Source organism: Colossoma macropomum, unplaced genomic scaffold (assembly GCF_904425465.1).
Source record: "Colossoma macropomum unplaced genomic scaffold, Colossoma_macropomum, whole genome shotgun sequence".
NCBI lineage: Eukaryota > Metazoa > Chordata > Actinopteri > Characiformes > Serrasalmidae > Colossoma > Colossoma macropomum.
In genome coordinates, this window is record NW_023494791.1 from 24,266,977 (window position 1) to 24,279,611 (window position 12,635).

General features: G+C 40.4%; 1 protein-coding gene across 4 annotated transcripts; it reads right to left on the reverse strand.

The window, feature by feature from the left end:
* Positions 1-9,226: 9,226 nt before the first annotated feature.
* ccnj (cyclin J) lies at positions 9,227-12,343 on the reverse strand. Of its 4 annotated transcripts, none has more exons than XM_036574568.1 (6): positions 12,184-12,343; positions 11,558-11,648; positions 11,375-11,399; positions 10,682-10,981; positions 10,276-10,435; positions 9,227-10,085 (listed from the first exon to the last, which is right to left on the reverse strand). In XM_036574568.1, the coding sequence occupies exons 2-6, from the start codon at positions 11,624-11,626 to the stop codon at positions 9,737-9,739; spliced, it is 903 nt and encodes a 300-aa protein (XP_036430461.1). In that variant the 5' UTR covers positions 11,627-11,648; positions 12,184-12,343; the 3' UTR covers positions 9,227-9,736. The 4 variants fall into 4 exon arrangements, with proteins under 4 accessions (XP_036430461.1, XP_036430459.1, XP_036430460.1 ...); XM_036574566.1 differs by having other exon boundaries at positions 11,189-11,399; XM_036574567.1 differs by lacking the exon at positions 11,375-11,399.
* Between the last annotated feature and the right edge of the window lie 292 nt (positions 12,344-12,635).

The following is a 12,635-nucleotide window of genomic DNA, read 5'->3' on the forward strand; positions in this document are numbered from 1 at the left end:
GATTGGATTAATGAAGTTCAAACTCTCCTAAAATTGTTTCATAACCTCTTCTAGCATAATGAGCAGGTCCTCAGAAATCTCCTTTGACCGAGACATGGTGTGCACTCACAAATATGTGTGGCGAAAACCAGACTTTGAATAGGGCAGGGTCACCAACAGCCACACTTGATGTTAGTTAACAGTGGCTAGTGAGCCTCACTGATAAACATTGAATATGTCTTGTTAAAGAAGTAGAATACGTTATTAAACATTGCAGATATGGGGAAATGCTGAAATGAGAAAATAAGGAAACACTTTTAATTGTAGTGAATCTTGTTTGTCTTTCAGTTGTAATGATCGATATTTTACTTCTTATCGTACCACTGAGGGCAGCAACCACAACTCTTGGAGGTTTTAGTTTCTCTTAATCACCTCTTATTTTCTAATATTTAATATGTTCTCCTCATAGAAAAGAAGTGTTATACCCATGCTAAAGACTAAGTTTGGATAGATTTAACATGCTTTTTGTTTTGTTCACTATGGTGGTGTTTTGTGTTCAAATACACCAGTATAACTTGTCTTGCTGTGATAAAAGTAAATAGGTGGTGATTTTTAAGCTTAGCAGTAATTGACTGGCTCTCAGTAAGCAGCCTTCTGAGGTTTTACTCTAGTTTCAGGGTATCACATGTTTGAATCCTGGCAATGCCACAGACCAAAAAAAACCCCACTAATTATCGGTACATTATTCTCAATAGTTTTGTTGATATTGCTAAACCCAGGTTGTGAGAAATGGCTGATATTATCAGCACACCAATACATTGTTTGGGTTCTGATGGAAGATACAGGAGTTTTTTTTGTCTTTTGATTTTTTTTACAGATAAATGTGTAAAACTATTAAATATTCTGTACATGAAGTAAAGGAACTGTCCTGTATATACACTGAATATGTACTATAATTTAGCAGAATTTCCTAAATGAGTGACACAATTGTTTATTAACTGGTGACTTTTGGCCAGTATAGTTTAATGTTTTAACTGTTTATCGGAGTTATATTGCTGATTATTAAAGGCCCTTCATTCTGTGTTTTTGATCACCCAAAATAGTGTTGTTGTACCCTCAACTATTACAAATAAATCTGTCAAAATGAGTTCTTTAAAGTGATGCCATAGAAGAACCACTGTTGGTTCACTAAAAAAGAACCTTTCAATGAGCTGTACCTTAAATTTTTGTAAATGAGACGTGTGAGCATGCAAAAGAGAATCAAGAATTTCCTTATAATAGAAAGGTTCAATACCAATCAAAGGTTTTTCCTAGAACTGTATGTCCAAGCCAAGAACTGTTTATGAACTCTTATTTTTAAGAGAAACTTTTCCTATGCTTGCCTGAAATATAGGCAGATATGTAATGTACCAATAAATGGGAAATGTGATTATTTTATTGGCCCAATATTAGAAATACAGCTGAAAATTGCAACTGATAACTTGGCAACACAATTGTGCTCGCACACACACCGATACAGGTACAGTCGCATGTATCCCCCCCAACACTCAAAGATTCCATTCCTCATCAAGGCAAGATTACCACTGCTATACCAGCAATCATCAGTTATATCAGTTATTGTTCGTGGCCCAAAAATTCCATATTAGTGCATCCCTATTTTTTTCTAATAAGAGCATAATGCAAACTGCTCCCTTGCATTTCTTCATTTGCAACATTGTTTTATTGTATGTAGTTTTAGGTACTTAGGTACACATTTGATAATACAGTTGTGTTGCTTCTGTCATTTGTTTGGGGGAGATGCACATTTGGAGAGCTCTCTGTGATCCGTTTGGCAGCAGAAACACACAGAGGCGAGGACTCTTATACTCTTCTATTGGTCTCTCTCACACTCACTCCTACTCCCACACACTAGACTGTTGGGAAAGATCATGATTAAAAAAATCCCTCTCTCAACACTTATAGCCACAAACAGGGATTTCAGAGTGGTGAAGTGGCAGCATTGGCACTGAATTTCCTAAAACACTAAGGGGAGGAGATGGAAACACATCAAAATTCATAGTGAGTTGTGCCATGACCAACAGACACTGACATACAAAAGCACTTGAGGCAAGAGTTGCTTGGGAGATCACTGGAGATTCTATGCACTGTATGGATGTCATTCCAGAACATTGCAGTGAATTGCAAAGTACGAATGCTGCTCCGAGGGTAAGAGTTCATAGACTGTTTAATATTACTAGGTGCTAAATCTTCAGGAATGAACTGACATACATTTAATATGAACAAAGGATTGTTCTGAAATCCTTGAATGTGACTACAACTGAGGCGAATGTTGGTTAGGTGTGGGTATTAAATACAATGGCAGGAGCAAAACATGCGTTTTTTATAACAGGATATGCATCCATAGCGGTTGTGCTAACAGACTTACTTGGCACAAAGAGAAGTAGATTTAAAACTTTTCATTTAAAAAAATGAACTATAAACTGGCTTTTAAGCCACTTTAAAGCAAATAGGTACTCTGGAAACTATATTAACACCAATGAAACCAGGGAAATCTTTTAGCCATTGGACATTAACACTTTGACTTATGGAGAGTGCACCTTCAGATGAGCCCCTGCTACAACTGTGTATGGACCATTCTAATGAATCCCACAGTAATAAAAATATTAAAAAAAAAACAATTTAGTATTCAGACCTTATTAATTAGATATTTACAATGACAATGTTGTGATCTATTTAAACCAAGGCATAAATTGAGACAGTAATAAGCTAAATATACACAAAAGTCATCATTTATATTGTACAATCTATTTGGAGGTGGCTGTCCCAAACCCTAACCTCTAAATTTCAACTTTTTGATTTCTTTCAAAGTGAAGTTGAAAGATTTAAATATATCATGTGTTTAATATTTACACAAAAAATAATCTGTCCTAAGTTGTCATGTCACTACTAAGTTTTAGTCCATGAGTATTATTTTAGCCACACCCCTGCATTTTAGAGCAGAAAGTGAAGCAGCATCCCTGTCCCTCATGGCCACATGGTCAGTGGTTAGATCTCATTGTTTAAGGTAAATGTGTCCCAAAGTCTGAAAATCAGTGTGTAATATCAAGAATTGTCACTAACAAAACACATATTTTCTGCAATTATGTACATTTCTTTGTGTTTTAATAAGAAATGTTATGATTTTATGGGTGTACAGCTGCTCAAAGTTGTGTTTGCTAGTGATGTGGCTAGTGTTTTTGAGTTATGCTCAAAATTAGCTAAAATTCAAATTCAAAGCAAAAGGATTTTAGTCTAAAGTCCCAGTCATTTAAAAGTCTGTTTTGAACTCTGACTTTGAATCAATTCGATAGAATGATCTGAATATCTGTGTTAAGCTATTCCTCTTCTGACTGAAGAAGAGCATTTGAGCATTTCAGTTTGGTTGACACTGGAAAATGGCAGGCATGTTAAAAAGTTGACATTGATTTGACATGCTATGAAAGATTAGAGTTTCCTCCATGGATTTAGTCGGGCACTGTCTGAATAGGGAGTGGCTCCTCTGGTCATTTTTAGCTGCACTAATCAGCATATCATCACTGTCCAAGGAAAAACAAACCAAACATGTCCAACTTGGCAACTTTCTGTACTTTTAATGTAAGTCAATGTAAAGAGATTTTATTTCAAACTAGTCTGGAGCATTTCTTGGTCTGTTGATCAATACATTTTTACACAATGTGAGGGACAGTTGCTGTGTTCAAATGATGGAGAAAGATTGTTGATAATTTGTTGTTTGATCTGTTGGACGTTCTTTACAGAAACACACCTGTATACATGAATGAAATGGATTTAGAAACTAAAGCAGCACTGACAGTGTTGCTTCTACAAAACAATGTTCAGCCTTCAAAAGTCACATTTCAAAGTGTGACACATGAGACTTGAACTGAGCAAGAATCCACCTCAAGCTGGAGGGAGGAATTCTTCTTTGATCTCAAAGAAGCCAAGCTAAACTGACATGTGTTAACTTGCTATGCATTTTTCATAGGTCAATTGAATCTATTCAAATGTATAACATGAATGTATTTCTGTTGCTCCATATAGGATCACTATAGTCTCTTGAGTTATTCAAATTTTTCAGATTTTCCAGTTTAAGGACAAGCAAGACCCCCTTCTGATGATGTAAGATTTGGATGATTTGAAAGACTTGGGTGCGTTTTTGTGGATGTGGATGGTGTTGATTTTGTTTTTTTGCTGTTAAATGCAAAAGGAAATGGCTACCATTATTGTTTGGAGGATGAGTATCATGATTTTAGAGGTATAGACCTAACTGAGGTCTTCAAATTATCATATCAGTGGAGAGAATGGATTAATCAGACAATATAAACAAATAGAAGTGCATTTCCTGAAATAAATGCAGTGTCACTGCACAGCTCAAGCAGTTGCTAGACAGTTGCTAAGGTGCTGCCAACTGGTTACTATGGCATTATAGGTGGTTGCTAACGTGTTGATAATCATTTGATATTATATCCCAGTTGGTTGCTAGGTGGTTACTAAGGTGTTGCTAAGCAGTTTCTATGGTATCCCTGATGGTTGCTAGGGGGTTGCTATGTTGTTTCTATGGTTAATAGGGTGTTCAAAATGGATGTGCATCATCGTGATATAACCCAATTCATTCCTAAGGGCATAAACAGTGATGTATGATTGTATGAAAACAAAAAGCTGTATACAAGCACACCATTCCTGATCATTGCTTTGCAATGCGCAATCACTAATGACTCATCAGATGAGGAGGACAACATGCTAAAAGCTAAAGCAGGTAGCAAGCTACCTGGCTATCTTGGTACCTCACCTCAGTTTGGCTCATTTTCTCTGGTTGAAAAGGCAATAAACCCTTTTTAGCAGTGTAGTTAGCACCACAGGGATTTCCAGTGGTTGTATGATGTTTCTCAACCCTGGTCTTGAAGGCCCACTGCCCTGCACCTTTTAGTATTTTTCTTGCTTAATTACACCTCCTTCAACTCAGTAAGGGGCTGTTAATGAGCTGATTAGTTGGGAGCAGGGCAAACACTAACAAGTGCAGGGCATGTGGTTATCTGTTTGTTAAAAGATGTGTTGTGTGCTGTTTGTGTTATTTTGTGTGTAGGGAAGTCACTATGAGGTGGAAGCCTATGGCTATTGGTGTTTAATAAAGAGCACTCCTCATGGTGAAAATCATGGCCTCCCCTGTGTCTTATTCCACGCTGATGCCACAGTGGTGTCAGAAGTGGTATGGTGCCCCCCAGCAGTATGGAGTGCAACAATACTTCAAAGAACTGAGAGAGAGGCAGAGCCTGGAAAAAAAAAACGTTATGGCGGGGACAGTGATACATGACTCCACAGGCAAGATGGCACAGCATGGCTCCATGGCAGAACCAGTGCAGGGAGGCTCGACGATGAAGCTGCCAGGGGAAGGCCTGTTGATGGGGCCGGCATGAGAAGGCTGGATGACAAAGCCAGCATGTCGAGGCTTGATGCAACAGGTGGCATGGCAAGGCATGATGGTGGTGCTGGTGAGAGGAAGGCCATCGAAAGCAAAATCCCTCACAGCCTTCAGCGTGAAAGAGTGATAGCAAGCAGTGGAGCAGTTGGTGAGCCAGCTTTGTGGAGAGAAAGGACACCACGTTGGGCGGTGCTACAGGTAAACGGATGCCGGCTGGGAGGTTCAGTGCCGGCTGCAGGCTAAGTGCAGTGTGGACAGCGGATGACTCATCGTGCTCACTGTTATGGGCTCGCCGATATCCCTACTGCAACCAGGCGTGCTCATGCACACTGAGAGGGGCACATCAAACGGCTGGAAGGTAACCAGCTCAGATCAGTCACTACAGGCAGACGCGGGGCCCCAGCACACACAAGCGGCACTCATGGCAGCGTCTGTGTTGCAGTGAGTGATGGAGAAAGTTGATGACGGCTGGGTGGAGTGCTATTGTTGCTGCTAATGCCCCCAGCTGCATGGGACTTGACGTGATGCACTGCGGGGAATTCTGCCACACACAAGAGGAGCCATAGCAGCAAGGATGTTTTGCTGGCCGGGACTGTGCGCACCCAGGGACTTGGCTCGAGCTGGTCGGTTGCTGGGACGGGTGACCTTCAAAGGGAGGGGCTATGTAGCATCCCACTACTGGCTCGCACAGCCTTAGAAGTTCTGGAGGTATGGCCCTGTGAAGGTCCATGCGAGAAGGTTTATGGGAGGTGGGATTAACACCGTTTTGATCACAAACATGCAATAGATTTTAGAGATCTGTTGCATTTCTCTTTTGCCCTACCAATAAACCATAGCCTTACTCAAACAGTATGCTTTTGTATTGGTTACCCTATTAGAAAGACAGTAAATTTGATAGTACATAGTATTTCACTGTGCAGCAAAAAACAATGCTCTCATTTTAATAATCATTATTATTAGGAGGCTTAGTAAATTAGCAGATTTGTAAAGTAGTCATCTTCATGTTTATTTTGCATGATTTAGGTACAGTTCCACAAAGTAGAGACAGCAGCACTGCCTATGACATTAGACCCTATTAATTATGAAACATTAGTTCTTCTTGGACTGTCCTGTTTCCCAGTGATTTTTCCGTTCCATCCAGCTCAGTGGCCTTGCCAGTTTGGCAAAATTGTTGTTGTAACACATCAATACTAAAACCAAATTAACTTGTGGGGCACTATATATTAAAAACTATTTTTTCCAGATTTTTTCAATAAACACTTTATCATAACCCAAGTCTAAGCCAAGCTTACACTGAGTGGGGAATTTCAAATTGAAATCTTTTGTTGCCTAAGACTGAGCTTTATCTGTGCTGTATGCATATTAAGCCTGTAAAAATATCACTCACCTCCTGAATTCATCAGCCAGTTACAAAGAAAGTAAAGTGATGCACACTGACTCAACCAAAAAAAATTGGTGCTTTTTCCATTCGGAGAAGGTAACAAGATGATTCAGCAGGACATAACTATGACTAACGTTAGCACAGCCATTGATGTTTGACCATGTGATTCATTTTACCTTCTGCATGTTTTTTTTTTTAGTAAAAATCTTTTGCAGTTGAGAGCATCAGAGTCTCTAATAATCTACAGCTGAGAGAGAGCAATAGAGCAAAAGACGACAGAACTCTTGTTAGGCTAGAGCTCAGGCTGAAGGACAGTTTGGTGGGTTGGAGGAGTTTGCTCCCAACCCACTGGGACATCTGCTGCTGTGTCCAGTTTGCTGCCATTCTGCCCAGGCTGGAACACTAGCCCACTGCCTCCACTGTGGAATCAGAGATAATCACACTATTACACTCTTTCTGTGAGTACTCAGTGAAGAAACACAAACTACTTGCACATTTTACAGATCAGTAGCGTTGCCCGAAGGTCTATATGCTTCATTTGAATTGCAGGATACAGAATGTGAGTCAGCATTTATAATTTGATAGATTTGAGACAGTCAAAGCACAGGAGCAATACCAATAAAGCAATACTTAAAGCTACCATGTCAGTTTGGGGGATTTGGAGACCTCTCTGATGGAAATGTGTAATTGTACACAATGCGTAAAAGAACACTTGTAGTGTGGGTTGTGATTCAGACCACTCTGATGATTGCAAGTGTGTCAAAACTTGGTGCAGGACATGTCTTCCGAGGATGTAAGTGAATTATTTACATGTCAACTATATCTTCCTCAGTATAATGTTGATATTGCATTTGAGATCTAAACATTAAGCAGGACCTTCTTTTTGTACGTGTGATGTTGATACGTAGATGTATGATGTGACACCTCTGACTTCTAAAGTCAACATTGACCTTTTTTACCATGCTACTTCATGTCCCTTGTGATTATAAGTACAATTCTTCGTATATCATAACATTTCACACCAGTTCTTGCTTTCCCTTTGTCTTTAATCAATTTGTAATGACTTTTGTTTGCCTCTAAAACATTTTTTGAGTTTTAATTACATCACCACGCATCAGCAGGTGGTGAAAAACAATGTAAACGTTACATCTCCCCTGCATCTGTAGTATACAGTTGATTTCCATAGACAATAATTCTGACACATTTTCCTGTCCTTAATAGAACAACTGAAAACAGTTTTAAACAATTTAAACAAACATAGCGGACACCGGTGGACATCAAATTATTGTCTATGGTAATCAACACTGACAATCAACAATCACTGGTGACAGAGATGAAGCTGAAAATAACCTTTGCATAAATGTTATAGGATACATATGGTCACTTGTCTAGGGTAACCAGATACATCATTTACAACAGGAATGCTGACATGGCTTTTGTAAATAAAGTATGTGATTTAAGCTGCCTGGAACACGAGAATCCACAACATAGAGACTTCTGGTCCAGAATTTGCTTTTGCTCTCCACATTGAAGCCTGCCCCAGTGGCATCCTTTCTGAGTGGGTTTTTCTGGCCACAATGGTCAGACGCCAGGAAGGAACCACCTATTTAGCATGACCACTAAGCCTCGTAGTCAGTTGGTGACCCTGGTTCATAACTAGGATTTTGCCTTGTTCAGCACCAGAGAAAGAGGTTTGTTTCTCTGATTGTAGAGAAGCCAGACTGGGCCTTCAGTGTTTTTTTTAATCACACTACTGACATCTTGAGCTGAATTTGCATTACTAGATTCATTTGTGGGAGCACATATTTGTAAGAAATAGTAGTAAATGAATCTCTTTTCAAGAAGCACACAGTATGCGATCCAAGACCTTAAAGACAGTTTGCATGACTTTATTCAGCATTACCTTCATACCATGGCCAAACAAAGGTCTTGTGAGACTGAGATAGGAAAGGCTCTCTCATGTGAAAAAAAAAATATGGAAGAAACCATAACATTTAGCAATTTACTGGAAAAAATGTAAAATTGTTAAAACTACACTAGCTTTCTTTTTGTAGGCTGTAGGTAGCCACTTCCTTGTCTGAAAACAACAGATCACATCGCTGCCATTTCTAAATAGTCCAGTTCTGAAGTGCCATGGGATTGTTTGGTTAATTCATTCACACTGCCTTTCCAGTGAGGAATCACACACTAAATGAGTTTTCTTTTAATGGAATACTCTTTAAATGCTAAGCACACTTAATTCATACTGCCTTAGGTATTACTAGTTGCTCTCAAACTGGTGGCTTTTCATTATTTTTGGTATAAATGACTTAATTTCAGCTCATTTATCAATATAGAATTAAATGATGTTAATGGGGGTAATTTTAAGCCAGGAACAGCTTGACAAATGGGACAGAAAAAACACAAGATGGTACAACCGACATGTTGCATTTTATTTAAAAATATTCTGTACCAAAGTGCACTTGTAAAGTCAAAAGCTAACAGTTTACATTCAACATTTCTGAGGTAGCTTGGCTGAAATTAACACTGTCAGGAGTGTGCTGATGATAAAAATCACAGCATCATTTTCTATAGTAGCTTCTCTGTCACATACCTGCTTCATTAGCATGCATACGCAAAAATAACACTGTTCTCAGGAAAAAAAGGAAAGAAAAATCCAAAAGGAAGGAAACAGTGGAAGAAACAGGCAGGACTTACAGTATTGCACATCTTAAACACTTTGCACCTCATTTTTAGTCCTTAGAGTACTTAACGTTTTTTTTTTCAATTTATCTCAATTTTCTTTTTAAAAGTTGTTCAGCAGCTTTAGTGGTCCTACGTCAGACAGTGTTTGTCTTTTTCAGAGTGTACGGTATATTCTCACAAACACACAATGTTTTTGTAGCAAAACCCAGTTTGTCACATGCATCCACCTGTCACTATCATCTGTCAAAGCATGGGGCTGCGCATGGGTAAACTGAGGTCACCTGGTAAGGCCTGTTTGGCATGTTCATCTTAGTCTCCAGTGGTACAGAAATGGTCTGAGGCTGTGCTTGCCCATGTGAAGAGGCGCTAGAGGAATGCCGAGAGGCAGCGTGAGTCAGGTAGGCGCTCGGGCCATGGGCTGAGACCAGTACAGGTTGGCCACTCTGCTGGGTATACTGTAAGGCAGGTCTGTGGATGTACTGGGTTATAGTGACATTCTGGCTCTGAGCAGGGTACACGGCCTGCCCTGGCTGCAACTGCTGGCATTTCTGCTTGTTGGCTTCCTTAACATCACTGTCATGGGCCCTATAAGGAAAAGATTAAGGTTTATGGTCTGATGCAAGAACAACAAGATGCAAGAATACAAGTACAACACTTACATTTATTGCATAGGTGCCATCTGGGATAATGCGATTTGAGAATTTACATTTACAACTTACTCTCCCTAAAAGTACGTTTTCTCACAGCAAGAAAAGCCCACCAGGCAGCCACTTACATTAGCAGTTTCTCCACACAGGGCAGCAGCTGCTCCCAAGTGTAGGCAGTGAGACGTTGTAGGCGAGGGGGCCAAGTCGGGGACAGGCGAAGAATGACTCGGGACGAGGCCACGGAGGCAGCAGCTACCAGTGATGGGGCGAATCTCAGAAATGCATGGTCTGAGGAAGAAAAAGCAATGCATTTTGGATAATGGAAAAATAACCACTGATTCAATCTTTCTTGTTAAGTAATTGAGGTCAGTATTTGGTCTTAGATTTATAGGTTATTAGTTTTGTGTAAGTCCAGAATCCCATGTTGATTTCATTTTATGACACTTAAACGGTGCCTTTTTCAACACTGTGTTTTTGAATTATAGGCCAACTAAATGTAAAAAATAAAACTAAACATGAAAACCTCCCCTTTACCTTGTAAGGAGACTTCCAGAAAGTAGTCTGCATATTTGGTCATGTACAGCATGGTCTTCTCCAAGCACACCATCGGCCAGCCATCATGTAGGTCCGTCTCAGTGACTGCGATTGACAGGTAGTACTCTATGAAGTGGGCAGCAGTGGGTAGGTAGAGGTTCCAATGAAAGGTCTCTAGTAACAGCAGCTCCATGTGGAGTAAACCTTGTTTGGTCAGCACCAGGTTCATGGAGCTCATACAACCAAGGCTGTTGAGCGTCTCCAGCTTTGGCACTCTGTCCTCTCGCTCCTCAAATTTACCTGCAATTAAAGGGTTTAGAAAAATATATAATGTACTATATATCTCCACCATAAATGGAGAAGCAGAGCCGTTGGACATCCAGCTTGAATAGACACACTGAAGCACGTACAAAAGTGCAAACGCTCTAACATAGAGATGCATAAACAGCACGACCACATCAGAGAGGAAAGAAAGGTTGGGGAAATCATGACTAGCCAACCACTTACTAGCCAAAAGCAGACAGGAAAGGGCCACCAAATGAAGCTGCTGCACAGAGATGTCATAGCGGTCCATAAAAAGGTCCAGCAGGTAAACAGCCAAGTGCCTGGCAGACGGGCACAGCCGGAAGCGATTGCTCACTATAGCTATGAGGTCTGCAAAGTAGCGCCTGAGGTTGAGCTGTGGGGACTGACCTTTGTAGACAGGTAACCTCAGTTCCTTAAAGAAAAGAAATCATCATAACACCTTTCTGAATTCTGCAAATGGGTGCAGACCAAGCCAGGTTCAGCTGCATATCCCTGGGTCATTTCTCAGCATGCATGAATTGGTTCTACAAACGGCATACATTAATACAAAATCAACCTCAACATACAAACCTTGTAACGCAGAGCATGGTATATATCTCCAGCGAGTTGTCCTTTCCACCATTGGCCCTCCAGCTCCATTGGATGAAACGTGTTGGGGTGCCTTGTAGGTAGAGATCTTGGTTAGTGATGCAGTCTATGCAGGCCAACTGCCTTTCAAACTGGAAATTGAGCTCCGATGTCAGCTACTACAAACGTGTTAATGCCAACTAGTCTAACTGCAAAGCTCGCTCCCATTCTGAGCTGTGTTCCTGAGAGTAAGAAGCTCTGTATGAGCCATGCTGATTATCCCCCATTGGCTCAGTCTGTGTCCAATGGTGTCCTCAATCAAGAGCTGCTAATTTAGCCGGCCTTAACAAGTCTCAGCGCCACACAGTCAACCACACAGAGAAAAGTTAGGCAAGCAAGTGGCTCAAATCACATCAACTCATTCCTGCTGGGTTGTCAACTCGAAAAGCGGCCACCTAACTTAGTAACCAGGAAAAAGAGACCTGAGTAATCAGATAAATCCGCAACGACGCGTCAAACTGCGATTTGAAATGTGAAACTGTGGTTCAGCTCTGATGTGACTCAAGGCCATTTAAACCGGAGGCAGTTTTCGCTCCTCAGAATCAGAAAGATTTAACTTTGGTACTTACCCCGGACAATGAAACCCGCATACAGACTACAGAGGTCAAATTACTACCTCGACATTAAATTATTCTTCACAACAAAGTTGTGAGAGAACAATCTAAAAAGCACCACAGGCTCTGCTTGTGTTTGCGGTGAAACATCTGCGTACAAACAACAATGGGCAACACGACTCAGGAACTTTGGACGCCTTCCGCCAATCAGATGGCTCCTTACAGTCGACAAACCTCAGTGACCGTCCAATCGGGAGTAAGCTTGCAGTGACGTCACGACGTTCTCGTCTACAGCCCCCCAGCAGAGGAGCTGCAGGCAAAGGAGAAAACTTCTTCCTTTTTTTAATGTACTATTTAAGAGACTTTTTGGGAAAACTTTTCCAACCTTTTCTTTAAATCAAATGATTACTCATTCATTCTTAGAGTCATCGTAAAAAATACATAATTTTATATATATTTATGAAAAT

Bases quoted from the DNA above. Each gene is read 5' to 3' on its own strand.
- ccnj (XM_036574565.1), bottom strand. From the start codon at position 11,626: ATGGAGCTGGAGGGCCAATGGTGGAAAGGACAACTCGCTGGAGATATA. The intron at 11,400-11,557 runs GTTTGTATGTTG...CTTTTCTTTAAG, and splicing joins ACCATGCTCTGCGTTACAAG to GAACTGAGGTTACCTGTCTA. The intron at 10,436-10,681 runs GTAAAGGGGAGG...TTTCTTCCTCAG, and splicing joins TCTGGAAGTCTCCTTACAAG to ACCATGCATTTCTGAGATTC.